We start from the raw sequence: 12951 nt of genomic DNA, 5'->3' as shown, positions 1-12951 counted from the left end.
GATAAGGCAGGGACAGCTTGTCACAGCAGCATGTATCTTCCTGCAACAAGACAGTGCTACATAGCACCACTCAAAATATTTAGTCTCTCCCAACACTTCTTTTTTTTTTTTTTTAAAGCCCTTCCCACTGTGCATCTGTGCTGAGGAACAAACCTCAGGCCTCAGGCACATGAGGCAGGCAAGCTACTACGAGGGCTCAGAGGCAGAGCAGGTAGATCTCTAGGTTTGAAGCCAGTCTGGTCTACATAGCAAGCTTCAGGACATCCCTTTTAGGACTGGATAAAGAGAAGGAGGGAGGGAGGGAGGGAGGGAACAGGCCCTCAAGACACTGGAGAAATGGCTCAGTGGTTAGGAACACTCTTGCTCTTGCAGAAGGCCCATATTCTATTCCCAGCACCCACATGGTGCCAGACACACAAAATACTCATACATGTAAAATACATAAATCTGAAAAGGGGGAGAGAGGAAGGGCAGGAGTCTGAAGAAATAGCCCAGTGGTTAAGAGAATTCACTGCTCTTCCCCAATAACTAAATTCAGCTACTAGCATCCATGTCAGTGGCTCACAAACACCTGTAACTCTAGCCTCTAGATTCAGTGCCTCTTCACGTACCTGCCTTCACAAGACGGGGACACACAAGTACACACATACCTAAAAAAGAGGGTTTTTTGGTTTTTGGTTTTTTTATGTCAAATGCAGAATATCAGATGGGTTAGACAGCAGCTCCAAGCTGGCCTCTGCCTCACAGGGCCCTCCTTAACCCTTGGCACCCTGTCTTTGGGTCCAGGGCCCAGACATTAGCCATGACTCAGCTGATAGAATGCATCCCCGTGGCTCATTCATTAGGAAGTCTGTAATTAGCCTGTCTGGGAGCCTCCAGAGAGAACCCCTTTCACCTGCCTTCCTCCCTCACACCCAGGAGATGAGCTCAGGCAAGGGAGTTTTGCCTCTGAGATGGGAAGAGGGGAATGAGACCAAGAACAACAGGGGAAATGAGATGCTGGTGCACACACTTATGTGTGTGATGTCGCAGAGAGGTCACTGATAATGAGACGATGGAAATGAGCTGAGCTGCCTGAACCTCAAAGTTTCCTCCAAGAAATCCATAGGGAGACTGGGCATGGCCCAGGCCAGCTGCTCCAGCTGCTCCAGCTTCTGCAGGCAGAAGCTGAGGCTGCACCCACTTTAATTTCTGATACAGGGTCTCATTCTACAGCTCTGGCTGGCCTAAAACTCACTACGTAGACTTCAAACTCAACCAAACCAACAACAAAAACAAAAACCCTGTACAGCCTGACTGGAGAGATGGCTCGGTTGAGAGCACTGGCCGGTAGAAATCAAATCCGGGTCCTCTGGAGGAGCATGCTGGTAACTGCTCTTAATTGCTGGTAACGGGTTGGTCATCTCTTCAACCCCAGCCATGAGTTTTTCAGTGTCTTGATTGATGGCTTTGTTCTGTTAATGAGAAAATCCTCACGAGGGCAGTCAAGATGGCCCAATTGGTAAATGCTTGCTGATGTCCTAAGTGTGGTTCCCAGAACCCATGAAGGCAGAAGGAAAGAACCAACTCCACAAAGCTGTCTTCTGAACAACTTATGTGCACACATGCCCACACTGAGCACACATAATAGTGATAAATAAAAATGAAAATAAATTTAAAAAAAACAATTTCATGAAACTGTTTGCGTGTTCAGGCAATGGCTTTGAGAATAAACTAACTGTTTCTGAGCCATGGTACTCAGTCACTAGGCTCGGTGCTGGTCTGACACAGAGGTCGGCAATGGATAGCTGCTAAGCAGACCAAGGGCATTTGGCTCTGCACTCAGAATATTCCAGCTCTCCACATTCTCAGACATTCTAATTGGTCATTAGAGCTGCAGTCTTTACCTTTGAGGTGAGGCTTTTTCCTAGGAACTTTATTTTGAACATGCAACAACACCTACCACTGTGGATTCAGTCTCCAGTGCCTCAGAAATAAAGTTAGAGTAAATAAACTTTGTGGTTTAGTCAGCTGTCAGCTGCGGGATTTGGGACAGAGGAATCGTCATGTTTTTGCTTCCCAGTCAAGGTCTCACTCTATGACCCCAGTTGGTCTGGAACTTGCTCTGTAGACAGAGATCCACCGGCTTCTGTATCGTTAGTGCTAGGATTAAAGATTTAAGCCACCCTGCCTAGCCTTATTACTTTGTATTCTAGGGCATGTGACTCAATTTCTGTCCCTCGGTTTTCTAAGAACAGGGAGAGAATACTTCCTCGCAGCATTTTATGTGAATTGGGCAAAAAGACTACCACATACTCCGAGACATATGTGTAAAGCCAAGAAAGGTGGGTGGCATAAGCCAGTAATCCAAGGACTTGATAGATCGACACAGGAGGATGTGTGTGCACATGCACACACAAACACCGATACACATATACAGACATACACACACACACACAGACCCTCCCCCACACACATACATGTACACACATGCATACACAGAGGCCTGGGTGAGGCTTCAGTCCTTTGTAAAGCTTTCAAGTTTGTGCCCTCCCACTCTTTCCAAGCACTGAAGTCCCTACACCATGGGTGGATGGCTCACCACCCTTTTCAGTGGCCTCCTCTTTGCAGTCACCGGCTGAAGATATGGGGAGGATTCTGCCTCTGTCCAGCTGGGACCTGCAAGGCTGTACACAGCCTCACCCCTCAGCGATGGCACTAGGTGATGCCAGGCCCGATGTCTCATGTGCAAGATCTTGGCTGTTGGGGCATAGTGTGCCTCTATGCGGCCAGCCTAACCCTGTGTGCCAGCAAAACTGCACAATTTCTGCTCGACCTTGGAGGCTTTTGTCTCTCCTCGTGAGTTTCCTGTCACCCAGCAGTGTTCCTTGCCTCTTTGCTTGATGACTCTACGGGAAGATGGACAGGGCTGTTTTTTTCTCACATTCCCGCAATCAGTTTTGTCATACTTCTGGGGGTGGGAGGCAGGAAGCGGGGACTCTTGTCCCTGTCAAGCGCAGCAGACCACCAGACCCAGAACTATGAATCTACCCAACTTGTCTCTGTACAAAGTTAAACAACAAAAGGAAACTTGTTTTTTTTTTCTTCCAGACAGGGTTTCTCTATGTAGCCCTGGCTATCCTGGACCTTGCTCTATAGACCAGGCTATCTCTCCTCAAACTCAGGATGCCTCTGTCTCCCAAATGCTGGCATTAAAGATGTGTGCCACCACAGCCAGGCTGGGTCTTAAAAGATTTAGTGATTTTTATTTTATGTGTATGAGTGTTTTGTTTGCATGTATGTCTGTGCACAACAGGCATGCCTGGTGCTTACAGAGGCCAGAAGAGGGTACCAGATCCCCTGAAACTGACATTATAGAGAGTTGTGAGCCATCACTGGGAACAGAATCCAAGTGCTCTTCTAGAGTAGCAAGTGCTTTTAACCACGTAGGCCTCTCTCCATCCCCCACTTACAGGATTTAAAAATAAGACAAGGTTTGTCGCCTGTCTTGGTGACCCTGGCCTTTAATCCCAGAACTCTAGAGGTAGAGACAGGTGGATCTGTATGAAGTTCAGGTGAACATGGTCCACACAGAGTGTTCCATGATGGCAAGAGGAAGATCCTGTCTTTAAAATAGACAAGTGCCAGACAGTGGTGGCACATGCCTTTAATCCCAGTACTCTGGAGGCAGAGGCAGGTGGATCTCTTGAGTTCAGTGCCAGCCTGGTCTACAAAGTGAGTTCCAGGACAGCCAGGACTACACAGAGAAACCCTGTCTCAAAAAACAAAGCAAACAAATGAGACAAGACAGAAAGACTGCCCTAATCTAGAACACCTTGCCTGATTCTCAAAAGATCTCAGCAAAACTGGGCATGGTAGCACAAGCCTGTGATCCCAGAAGGGCTTGGGGGAGGGGAAACAAAGGAATGGAGTTAGATTCAGCCAGAGAGCAAGTTCATGGCTAGACTGGCCTATGTACACTGAGTCAAACAATGAGGTAGGAATTGGGGTTAGCACATCAAGTAAGGAACTTTGGAAACAAGTTTGACTTGTCCAAGGTCACACAGCAATGTCCTAGAGAGCTAAGGCTGGTCCCAGGGAGGCTCCCTTCCCTTCCTCCCTTTTCTTCCTTCCTTCCTTCCTTCCTTCCTTCCTTTCTTTCTTTCTTTTTTTTTTTTTTTTGGTTTTTCGAGACAGGGTTTCTCTGTGTAGTCCTGGCTGTCCTGGACTCACTCTGTGAACTCAGAAATCCGCCTGCCTCCCAAGTGCTGGGATTAAAGGCATGTGCCACCACCGCCCGGCCTTTCTTTCTTTTTTTAAAAAAGATTTATTTTATTTATTTTATGTGTATGAGTACACTGTAGCTGTACAGATGGTCGTGAGCTATCATCATGTGTATGGCTGCTGGGAATTGAACTCAGGACCTCTGCTGGCCTGCTCACTCCCACCCCACTCACTCTGGCCAGCTCACTCCGGCGTATTTTACTGTAGCTGTCTTCAGACGCACCAGAAGAGGGCGTCAGATCTCATTACGGGTGGTTGTAAGCCACCATGTGGTTGCTGGGATCCAAACTCAGGACCTTCGGCAGAGCAGTCAGTGCTCTTACCCGCTGAGCCATCTCGCCAGCCTCCCTTCATTCTTTCTATAATTGAAAAATCCACTGCTAAAACTCCTAGGAATATACTGAACACAAATGCTAGTGTTCTTCATGTCTTAGGGCTTTTATCCTAGAAGGAATACAAACACACATACACGAACACCCCACAGAAAGGAGGGGTAGGGTAGAAAGACAAGGGAGAGAGGAACTTCAGGCTAAAGAGGGTACTAACCAGCTCTGTACCCCATTAACACAGACCCAAGCTACAAAAGAGCAGAAGGAGTGGGGGTCTGGAGAAACAGTTAACTGGTCCAGTGGTTAAGCCTGCAGACTGCTCTCGCAGGGGACCAGTTCTGTCCCCAGCACCATTCCAGTGACTCCCGGCCTGTAACTCCAGCTCCAAGGACTCTGCTGCCCTCTTCTGTACTCTGAGAGCTCCTGTACTCACAAGGATACACGGACACATACACATAACGAAAAATAAAATTTTAAAGTGAGAGATGATCTAGACAGGCCAGTAAGTAGTAAGTTGTGGGAGGTACAGCTATTCAAATAGTGATTGCAGATTGGAACCCTGGGGAGGGGAGAAACAGGAGTTAAATCAAACTATGTTAAATTGGAAAGGCCTGATACCTCTCTAGTGGAAGCTGTTATTGGAGGTTATAACTACAAGTCTGACATGTCTGGCAAAGGCTCAGAATGAAGGTTGGAGCTGGGGCATCATTAGTTTGTAAAAAGTATAAAAATACTCTAGGAAGAAGAAAAGAGAAGGGATTCCATAATGCGTCTTTGGATGTTCCAGCATGTAGAAGCCAATGTGAAGCCAGAAAATGAAGCAGGGGAGATGTGGCAGAAGGACCAGAAAAGCTCAGAGTGTGTTGTCAAAGAGAACAAAGGCTTCATGGAGTGAAACTCCGCTGGGAGAGGCCCTGTAAAATAAAGACAGACACGCCCACCAAAATGGCGGCACAAAGACTTCATGATGATGACAGTAGTAGTTTCAGTAGACGGATTTGGGCAGAAATCTGGATGCAGGAGATTACAGAGTAAATGATGACTTTTGGATAAGAATGACAGATCACAGGATAGGCATGGGGACTCACATCTTTAAAAGCAACACTCCCAAGGCAGAGGTAGGCTGTGAGTTTGAGGCTAGTCTGGTCTACATAGAAATTTCCAGTCCAGCCAGAACTACAGATTCAGACCCTGTCTCAAAAACAAAAGAAAAAAAGTATTTGAGAAAAAGAACCTATGAGGGTATTTGGGAGTCCATGTGGCATGTGGTGAGGGAGGACCTGAAATGAAAGAGAGCCAGCATCCTAGGGACCTTTCCTAGCCAGCAGAGATGCTAAGGCAGGTGAAGGTTAGGTCTCGTGGCATCCATTCGTGAAGGCAGCACAGAGCCTTCAAAGCGCTGGTGGACATGCTGCTCAAGGGCTCTGGGCAGTCTCAGACAATAGTCTGCCCCAATGCTCATCTTCATCCATTAGTGGAAAAAAAGAGTTTCTTCTGACCAAGGAAGCTGTTCTTTCTGGAAAACAACCACTTAACAAGGACATTAGTAACACAAAGCCACTGTCAGTTAACATCAGCATGTCGCAAGCACTTCCCTTGGGGTTCGTATTAAGTGACTCAGAGCTCACAGCCCTGTGCAGTGCTTGCTCTTCACTACTTTGTGCTGGAGGTAAGTGGGGAGTCAGACACCCCAGATGACCTGCCCAGGTCAGAAAGCTTCGAGCCACAGAAGCCAGCGTGTCCTCGGTTTCCCTACACATCAGCTGCCTCTTACCCTCGAGTACCACACAGTCATTCCTGAAAAGGTCTGGCCTCCACTCCTGAGTATGGAAAGCCAGCTTGTCCCTCTGTACTTGTCAGGAAGAGGCCAAACAGTCCTCAGGAGCTCTCTTGGAGCATACCGTATACCCGAGAGAGGTAGCAAGAGCGGATGGAAGCTGGGAGGGTCCTGGCCTATGCAGAGTCTAGAAGTATTGGCTAAGTGTACTTCTATGCATAGGCTTACTAGCCTGGGCCCTAAATCAGAATATTTTTTCTGGTGACTAAAGAAAAGGAGTCTGTAAAGCCCAAGCAGAATGTGTGAGACCTGCCTATAATCCTAGCACTGGAGAGGCAGAGACAGAAAGATCAAGAGTTTAAAGCCAGCTTTCTGCTATGTAGTAAGTTCAAGGCCAGCCTAGACTAAACTAGATTGCCCTAGAAACAAAAGAAATGACTTACAGCCTAAAGTCAGGAACCACACTTCCTTTCTCAGACTGGGTCTGTTTAGCTGGAGCTCCTCCCATCTCCTCCTGTAGCACAACATCTACTTCCATTCCTGCTTTAGACCTGAGATGATACCAGCCTCATGGAATGGGGGTCTCCCCGAAGCTTTTTCCTCTTTAGTACTATGGGTCTCACCTAGGACTATTTCTGAGCTATATTCTACCCTAGCTTCTACCTTAGAAGGCCTGGAACTCACAGAAATTCTCCTGCCTCTGCATCCCAATGGCTGGGATTAAAGGCATGTGACACAACTGGCCTTCTTTTTATGTTTTTAATATTGAGACAGGGTCTCACCAAGTGAACCAGTCTGGCCTTGAACTTTTGACCTTCCTACTTTAGCTTCCCAGGTGACTCAGACCACAGGCCCTCAAAGCCAGATCCTCTGCGTACTCTTTGCACCTTGGTGAGCCTGGAGTTGTCATTGTCACCATAGCTTTCCCATTCCTGTCCTTAGTGCAAACAACAGATACTATCCCCAAGTCTTCCCCCATACCTGGCCTTATGGGGTGTGCATGGGATGGAAGCATCCCGGGTGCTCCCAAGCTAGCCACACCTGGCATGGGGCAGACCTTTGACTCTGTGTTCAGCCTTGACTCCATGACTGTGGCTCTTAGCCCATGAGACTGCAAGTGCGAATTTCCTTCTAAAGCCCACCTGGGATGGGTGCTTCCTCACATCCTATACCACAACTAACAAACCTTCCCACCCCTCCTGATGCTGACCCTGCTCCAAACATGCTAGCCCTTGCTGGATGGGGCCTGTGGACCCCTCTAGTCTGCTGAGAGCAGCTGGGATGCTCAGCTATGATATCCAGGTGACCCTCCAGTCATCTCACCTCACTGATCGCACAGCACCAATCACTGTGTCGGTGGCTCCTGTCACACGGTGGCCAGTGACAGCCTGATGGCTGGCTCCCCTCCTCCACCACCCTCTGCACAGACAGGCCCACGTGTGTCCCCGGATGCCTGAATCACTGCTGACAGCTTGGGACCTGTCAGCTGTGGGCTCCTGGGGAGCCACTGGGGAGGGGGTTAGCAGCCACATTGTCGCCTCCTAGGGAACACCTGCAGACATAAATAGGCAGCCCAGCCGAGCTGCACACAGTACCCACCTATGCTCGCCAGGATGCTCAACACTACGCTCTCCGCTTGCCTCCTGAGCCTGCTGGCCTTCACCTCTGCCTGCTACTTCCAGAACTGCCCAAGAGGCGGCAAGAGGGCCACATCTGACATGGAGCTGAGACAGGTATTACTGTGGTCCATTTAGGGCTGCTGGCAGTGCTGTAGGAATGGGTCAGGGGCTAGGAGAAAGGGAGACATTGTCCGAGCAGTCAGACTTTAGGGGAGGATCCTGGAAGGAGCCAGTATATCTTACAACAGAGTAGATGGGCTACCCAGAAGGGTGAGAGGGGACCAGGTGCCAGAGAAGCCACAAAAAGGACACTGTCCCCAGGCAGGGGATATGCCAGAAAATGAGAAATACTTCCTTATAACTGGGCTTGGGATGGGAACAGGTTAAACTCGGTGCCCTGCCCTCCTCTGTACACCCAGAGATGTGTGTGTGTGTGTGTGTGTGTGTGTTTGTGTGTGTGTGTGTGTGTGTACGTTGGCTCATCAGGACTGGGTAGATTATACAAAACTGTTCTCACCTGAATTCAGAGCCTTTCCCACCCAGCTCAGCCTCTCTTAGCTCCTTTTCTAGCAGGCAGTGCCACTTTCTTGTCCACAGCCTTTGCCCTGTATGTCCCGCATCGAACCTCAGCCTCTTACTTAGATCTGTTGTGCTGTATGCTCAGCTATAAGTCTGCCCTTCTGGCAGAGCTGAAGGGAACCCAGTCACCGGGCTCAATTCTGGTCAGGCCATGGGTGGCTCAATTTTGAGTTGTTGAACAAGCTCGAGTGGGCAGGGAGACAGCTCCTGGAGTCTGCCTTCCGTTTGCAGATTTCCTTTGGAAGTATGTCGGCACCCATCAGCCTAATTTGGTCCTTGCTACCTACCTAGTAAGGCATAATAGGTTGGGGCAGGGGTAAGAGCAAAGCCAGAAAGTGAAAGTGAGCGGTCTAGATGCTCCGTGGGGAGTGAGGATCTAGGGATGTGTAGGAGGACCATCCTAAGCGGGAGAGGTAAGCCTCTGAGAGATTGCTGCACACCAGTGACACGTCAGAACTGAGGAAGGTCCCCCAAATGTTGCCCCCCAGGAAGACTCTGCCAAAGCAGGAGAGGGTTTTGAGCCCTCGTGATCACTGGTCCTCCTGATAACCTAGCGAGTTTTGTATCCAGTCTTGCCCTTTACCGCCGCTTGGTCCTGGACAGCGCCAGAGCACCTGCAGCGCGAAGCTGGCACAGCAACAGGGTGACCCTAGGTTCCCAACGCCTCTCTTGACCTCACTCCAGCTGATCCCCTTCCTTCCCCGCAGTGTCTCCCCTGCGGCCCAGGCGGCAAAGGGCGCTGCTTCGGGCCGAGCATCTGCTGCGCGGACGAGCTGGGCTGCTTCGTGGGCACCGCCGAGGCGCTGCGCTGCCAGGAGGAGAACTACCTGCCCTCGCCCTGCCAGTCCGGCCAGAAGCCTTGTGGGAGCGGGGGCCGCTGCGCCACAGCGGACATCTGCTGCAGCGACGGTGCGCACAAAGCCGGGCAGGCTGAGCATGGGGCGTCGCATGGAGTGGGGTGGGAGGTAAACCGGTGGGAGGGGGCGGGTAAGTGAAGGGCTGAGGAATCAGGACAGGAAGTGGGGGTCGGGACGCCAGGTTGGAGGGTGAGAATGAAGGGGGTCAAGGGTTGGAACGTAGCAGGGGTAGGATGAGGGGGATTGTGGGGATGGCGCCCCTGGAGTTGCGCCCCAAGGGCGCCTGCGCTCACAGAGCCCTTCCTCCAGAGAGCTGCGTGGCCGAACCCGAGTGCCGCGAGGGTTTTCTCCGCCTCATCCGCGCTCGGGAGCCGAGCAACGCCACACAGCTGGACGGGCCCGCCCGGGCGCTGCTGCTAAAGCTGGTGCAGCTGGCTGGGACACGGGAGTCCGTGGATTCTGCCAAGCCCCGGGTTTACTGAGCCATCGCCCCCACGCCTCGCCCCTACAACATGGAAAATAAACTTTTAAAAAATGCACCCTTGTCTGTCTCTACTTCTGGGGTGGGGAGGAAGGGGGAGGGAGAGGCATTGGAGTGGGAACTTTCTATTCTGCCCTGGCTAACCCCCACACCCAAAGCCATGGGTAGTCCACGCCCCTACCACCAGAAGAGGCAGAACCTGTAAGCCTTAAAGTATAAAGGAAATGTTCTGGTGCTCCTGGAGACCCGTATAATACTCAGGGCAAAGGCAACTCCAAGTTCAGAAGAGGAGAAAGGTCTGAGACCCAGAGCGGCCCTGAAAGGTCAGGGTGACTTAGCGATTCTTTGGCTGAGACCGAAATATTATTTCTTCTTAGAGGAGAGAGGCAGGACTCTGGTGAACACGAGGAACTGAGGGAGATATGGGGAGAGACAGATCGGCAAGAGTGACAGAGAAAGGGGGAACAAGCCAGGGGTGGCCATCTCAGCCCTGATTTCAACCAGGCTAAGGCAAAAACAGTTTGAGGGAGTTACTCTCACCCAAGACTGTGCTTGGATGGGAGAAGGCACAGAGACCTAAAGACCCCAGACCTAAAGGAGACAATGCCACCTGCCTTCTCTCCAGGTGCTCCCAACCACTGAGGCAAACCCTAGTGAGAGCAGCTACAAGTCCCGTACAGGCACGTGTTCAAACTGCCACACCCACTCTCAGGCAGCTTAACAACCAAGCCAGCGAGTGCTTCCGCAACCCCATCAGCCTGTCCTTCCTCCAGGCCCTCTCCGGCTGCTCTCCCAGGTTTCCCATCCTTCCATCCTCCGGTCTTCCTGTTCCTCACGCTCCTGTTAACTTCCCACTCTTTTCCCTCTGCCCCATCGGTCCAGGCATCCTCCCCTCCTCAGACTGCAGCAAGGCCTCTGAAGGCCACACCATGCTGTACCCACTTTAGTTTGCTCTGCAGGCTCTGAGGTCGGCAACTACAGGGAAAAGAGAGGTTAGTCCCAGTGACCTGACTAGGTGGCTCAGCACGGTCCGTTCTGGACAGAGTCACCGTCTTCTACCCAGTTTCCAGGGCTCTAACCACTTCCTCATCACCTTTACACCTCTCTGCTTGGCTGGGTTTAACCAGGAGGTACAGAGGCCAGCAGACTCCTATCCCAGCCTCCTCCTTAGGTGGCCCTCTCAGGGTCTGACCTCCAATAGGGCAGGGCCAGGGAAAGGCCAGACCAAAAGGGGACAGAAAGGAGGTAGGCGTGCCAGGTGGTGTGGCAGGTGGCGTGGCCACACTTGATTCAGTCCCTAGGGCTGGCGTACGGGCAACTTCAGAATGAAGGTGAGATCCTCGTTCTGCTCCTCTGCCCAAGCAGAAAACTGGAACCATCCCTTCCCTCTGCCTGTTTCTGGAAGAATCAGGATCCTCTTCCTCAAGGAGAGGAATTACATCTGCCCACCCTACATATGCCTACTGGACATTATATTCTTTTTTTTCTTTTTTCTTTTTTTCCCTTTCAGGGAGCCCCTTCTTCAGCTACACAGCCATTTAAGGGCACTCCTAGAGTTCATAGTAGATGCTTGCCTCCTCTCTTCAGTCTCCAGAAGCAAAGGGTCTGTGTGAGCTAGTGCCAGGAGTCCTCTGGCCTCCACACGGATACAGTGTGTGTGTGCAACCCCCAAACATACAGCGAAGCAATAGTGACAAGTAATTGAGACAAGTTTTAGGCTGGGGAAACAGCTCAGGAGGTAAGCAATCACACTGCTCTTGCAGAGGACCCCAGTTCTGATCCCCACATCCACTTAGGATGACTCACAACCATCTGTAACTCGAGTTTCAGGGGATCTGATGCCCTCTTCTGGTCCCCACGGGCACTGCACTTATGTACACATAACTCACACATATACACAGAAATGGAAATTTAACAGTATAAAAGTTGTAAGATTAAAACAAAACAAAACAAAACCTTAAAACCCAGTACAGAAAATGAAGAACCCCATCACCACCAAAAAAAGAAAAAAGAAAAAAGAAAAGAAAAGAAAAGAAAAGAAAGAAAAAGAAAAAGAAAAACCCAAACCAATCTTTTTTTTTTCTTCCCCGAGAGAGGGTTTCTCTGTGTAGCCCTGGCTGTCCTGGAACTCACTCTGTAGACCAGGCTGGCCTCAAACTCAGAAATCCACCTGCCTCTGCCTCCCAAGGGCTAGGATTAAAGACGTGCGCCACCAGCCCTGCCCAAATCAATCTTAAAGCCTCTTTCGTATATCTTTTTGGCCTCCCCCCCGGCCCCCTCCCTCGTCTGTGAATCCCACATGTGGGGCAATGGGGCATCTGTGTTCACTTTCTGAGTATGAGGGCCACAGAAAGTGCTTGTTTGCATGTTTACTTATTTGCTATGACAGGATGGAGGCCAGGACCTTAACCTTGTGGGGCAAGTCTTCCGCCCCTGAGCTCCACCCAAGCCATCACACTTCATTCTGACAGCGAATCGTGCCCCTGTGTAGGCGTGAAGGAGGGGCATGTACCTTCAGCCTTTACTGCTGAGAACACTGGCTGCCAAGTGGGGGCGCTTTGTGGCAAGGGCGGGTATTTAATCCAGCAGTAGATGAACAGTATAGATTGTGGGTTTCTCTGTTTGTCTGTGGGCTCTGTGCTTTGTGGTCATTTGTGCCCACTGGCTCTTAGATCCCATGTCTCCCCAGAGCGCACTGTCCTGCAGAGGCAGGCACAGGACCCCTGAGCTCAGGCCTGGCCTTGGGGGCAGCAGAGAAGAGGCCAGTTGGCTCTTGATCTTGCCAGCTGTGGCTTCTACGGGGCCTGTGTGAGAATTCAGTTCTGTGGAACCCTTATGGTTCTGGGACTACCTTCCCTTGGCCAAGACCCTTCCTTCTAGGCTGTGATTGCCCCCTCAACCTCTGAGGTCCCGGCTAAAGTCTCCTAGATCCGGAAGTGACTGGATGAGTTCCTCTGCCTCCTAGCCTGCCTTCCTATAACTCAGTTCCTTGTTAGGCTTTGCCGTTTCCCACAGAAGCCCACCATTGCTGTTTGGGCTTCCAAAT

The 12951-nt window shown here is 50.7% G+C and overlaps 1 protein-coding gene across 1 annotated transcript; it reads left to right on the top strand.

Moving 5' to 3' along the window:
- The first annotated feature begins 7941 nt into the window (after positions 1-7941).
- On the top strand, positions 7942-9963 carry Avp (arginine vasopressin). Its single transcript, XM_031373659.1, has 3 exons — positions 7942-8102; positions 9275-9476; positions 9734-9963. The coding sequence occupies exons 1-3, from the start codon at positions 7971-7973 to the stop codon at positions 9904-9906; spliced, it is 507 nt and encodes a 168-aa protein (XP_031229519.1). The 5' UTR covers positions 7942-7970; the 3' UTR covers positions 9907-9963.
- The last annotated feature ends 2988 nt before the right edge of the window (positions 9964-12951 follow it).

The sequence above is a fragment of the Mastomys coucha genome, unplaced genomic scaffold (assembly GCF_008632895.1).
Source record: "Mastomys coucha isolate ucsf_1 unplaced genomic scaffold, UCSF_Mcou_1 pScaffold15, whole genome shotgun sequence".
Lineage (NCBI taxonomy): Eukaryota > Metazoa > Chordata > Mammalia > Rodentia > Muridae > Mastomys > Mastomys coucha.
The sequence above is the reverse complement of the archived record's forward strand: the minus strand, read 5'-3'. Positions and strand labels throughout refer to the sequence as shown.

Coding starts and splice junctions, on each gene's coding strand:
- Avp (XM_031373659.1), top strand. CDS start 7,971: ATGCTCGCCAGGATGCTCAACACTACGCTCTCCGCTTGCCTCCTGAGC. Junction 8,103..9,274: donor CTGACATGGAGCTGAGACAG/GTATTACTGTGG, acceptor CCTTCCCCGCAG/TGTCTCCCCTGCGGCCCAGG. Junction 9,477..9,733: donor GGACATCTGCTGCAGCGACG/GTGCGCACAAAG, acceptor CCCTTCCTCCAG/AGAGCTGCGTGGCCGAACCC.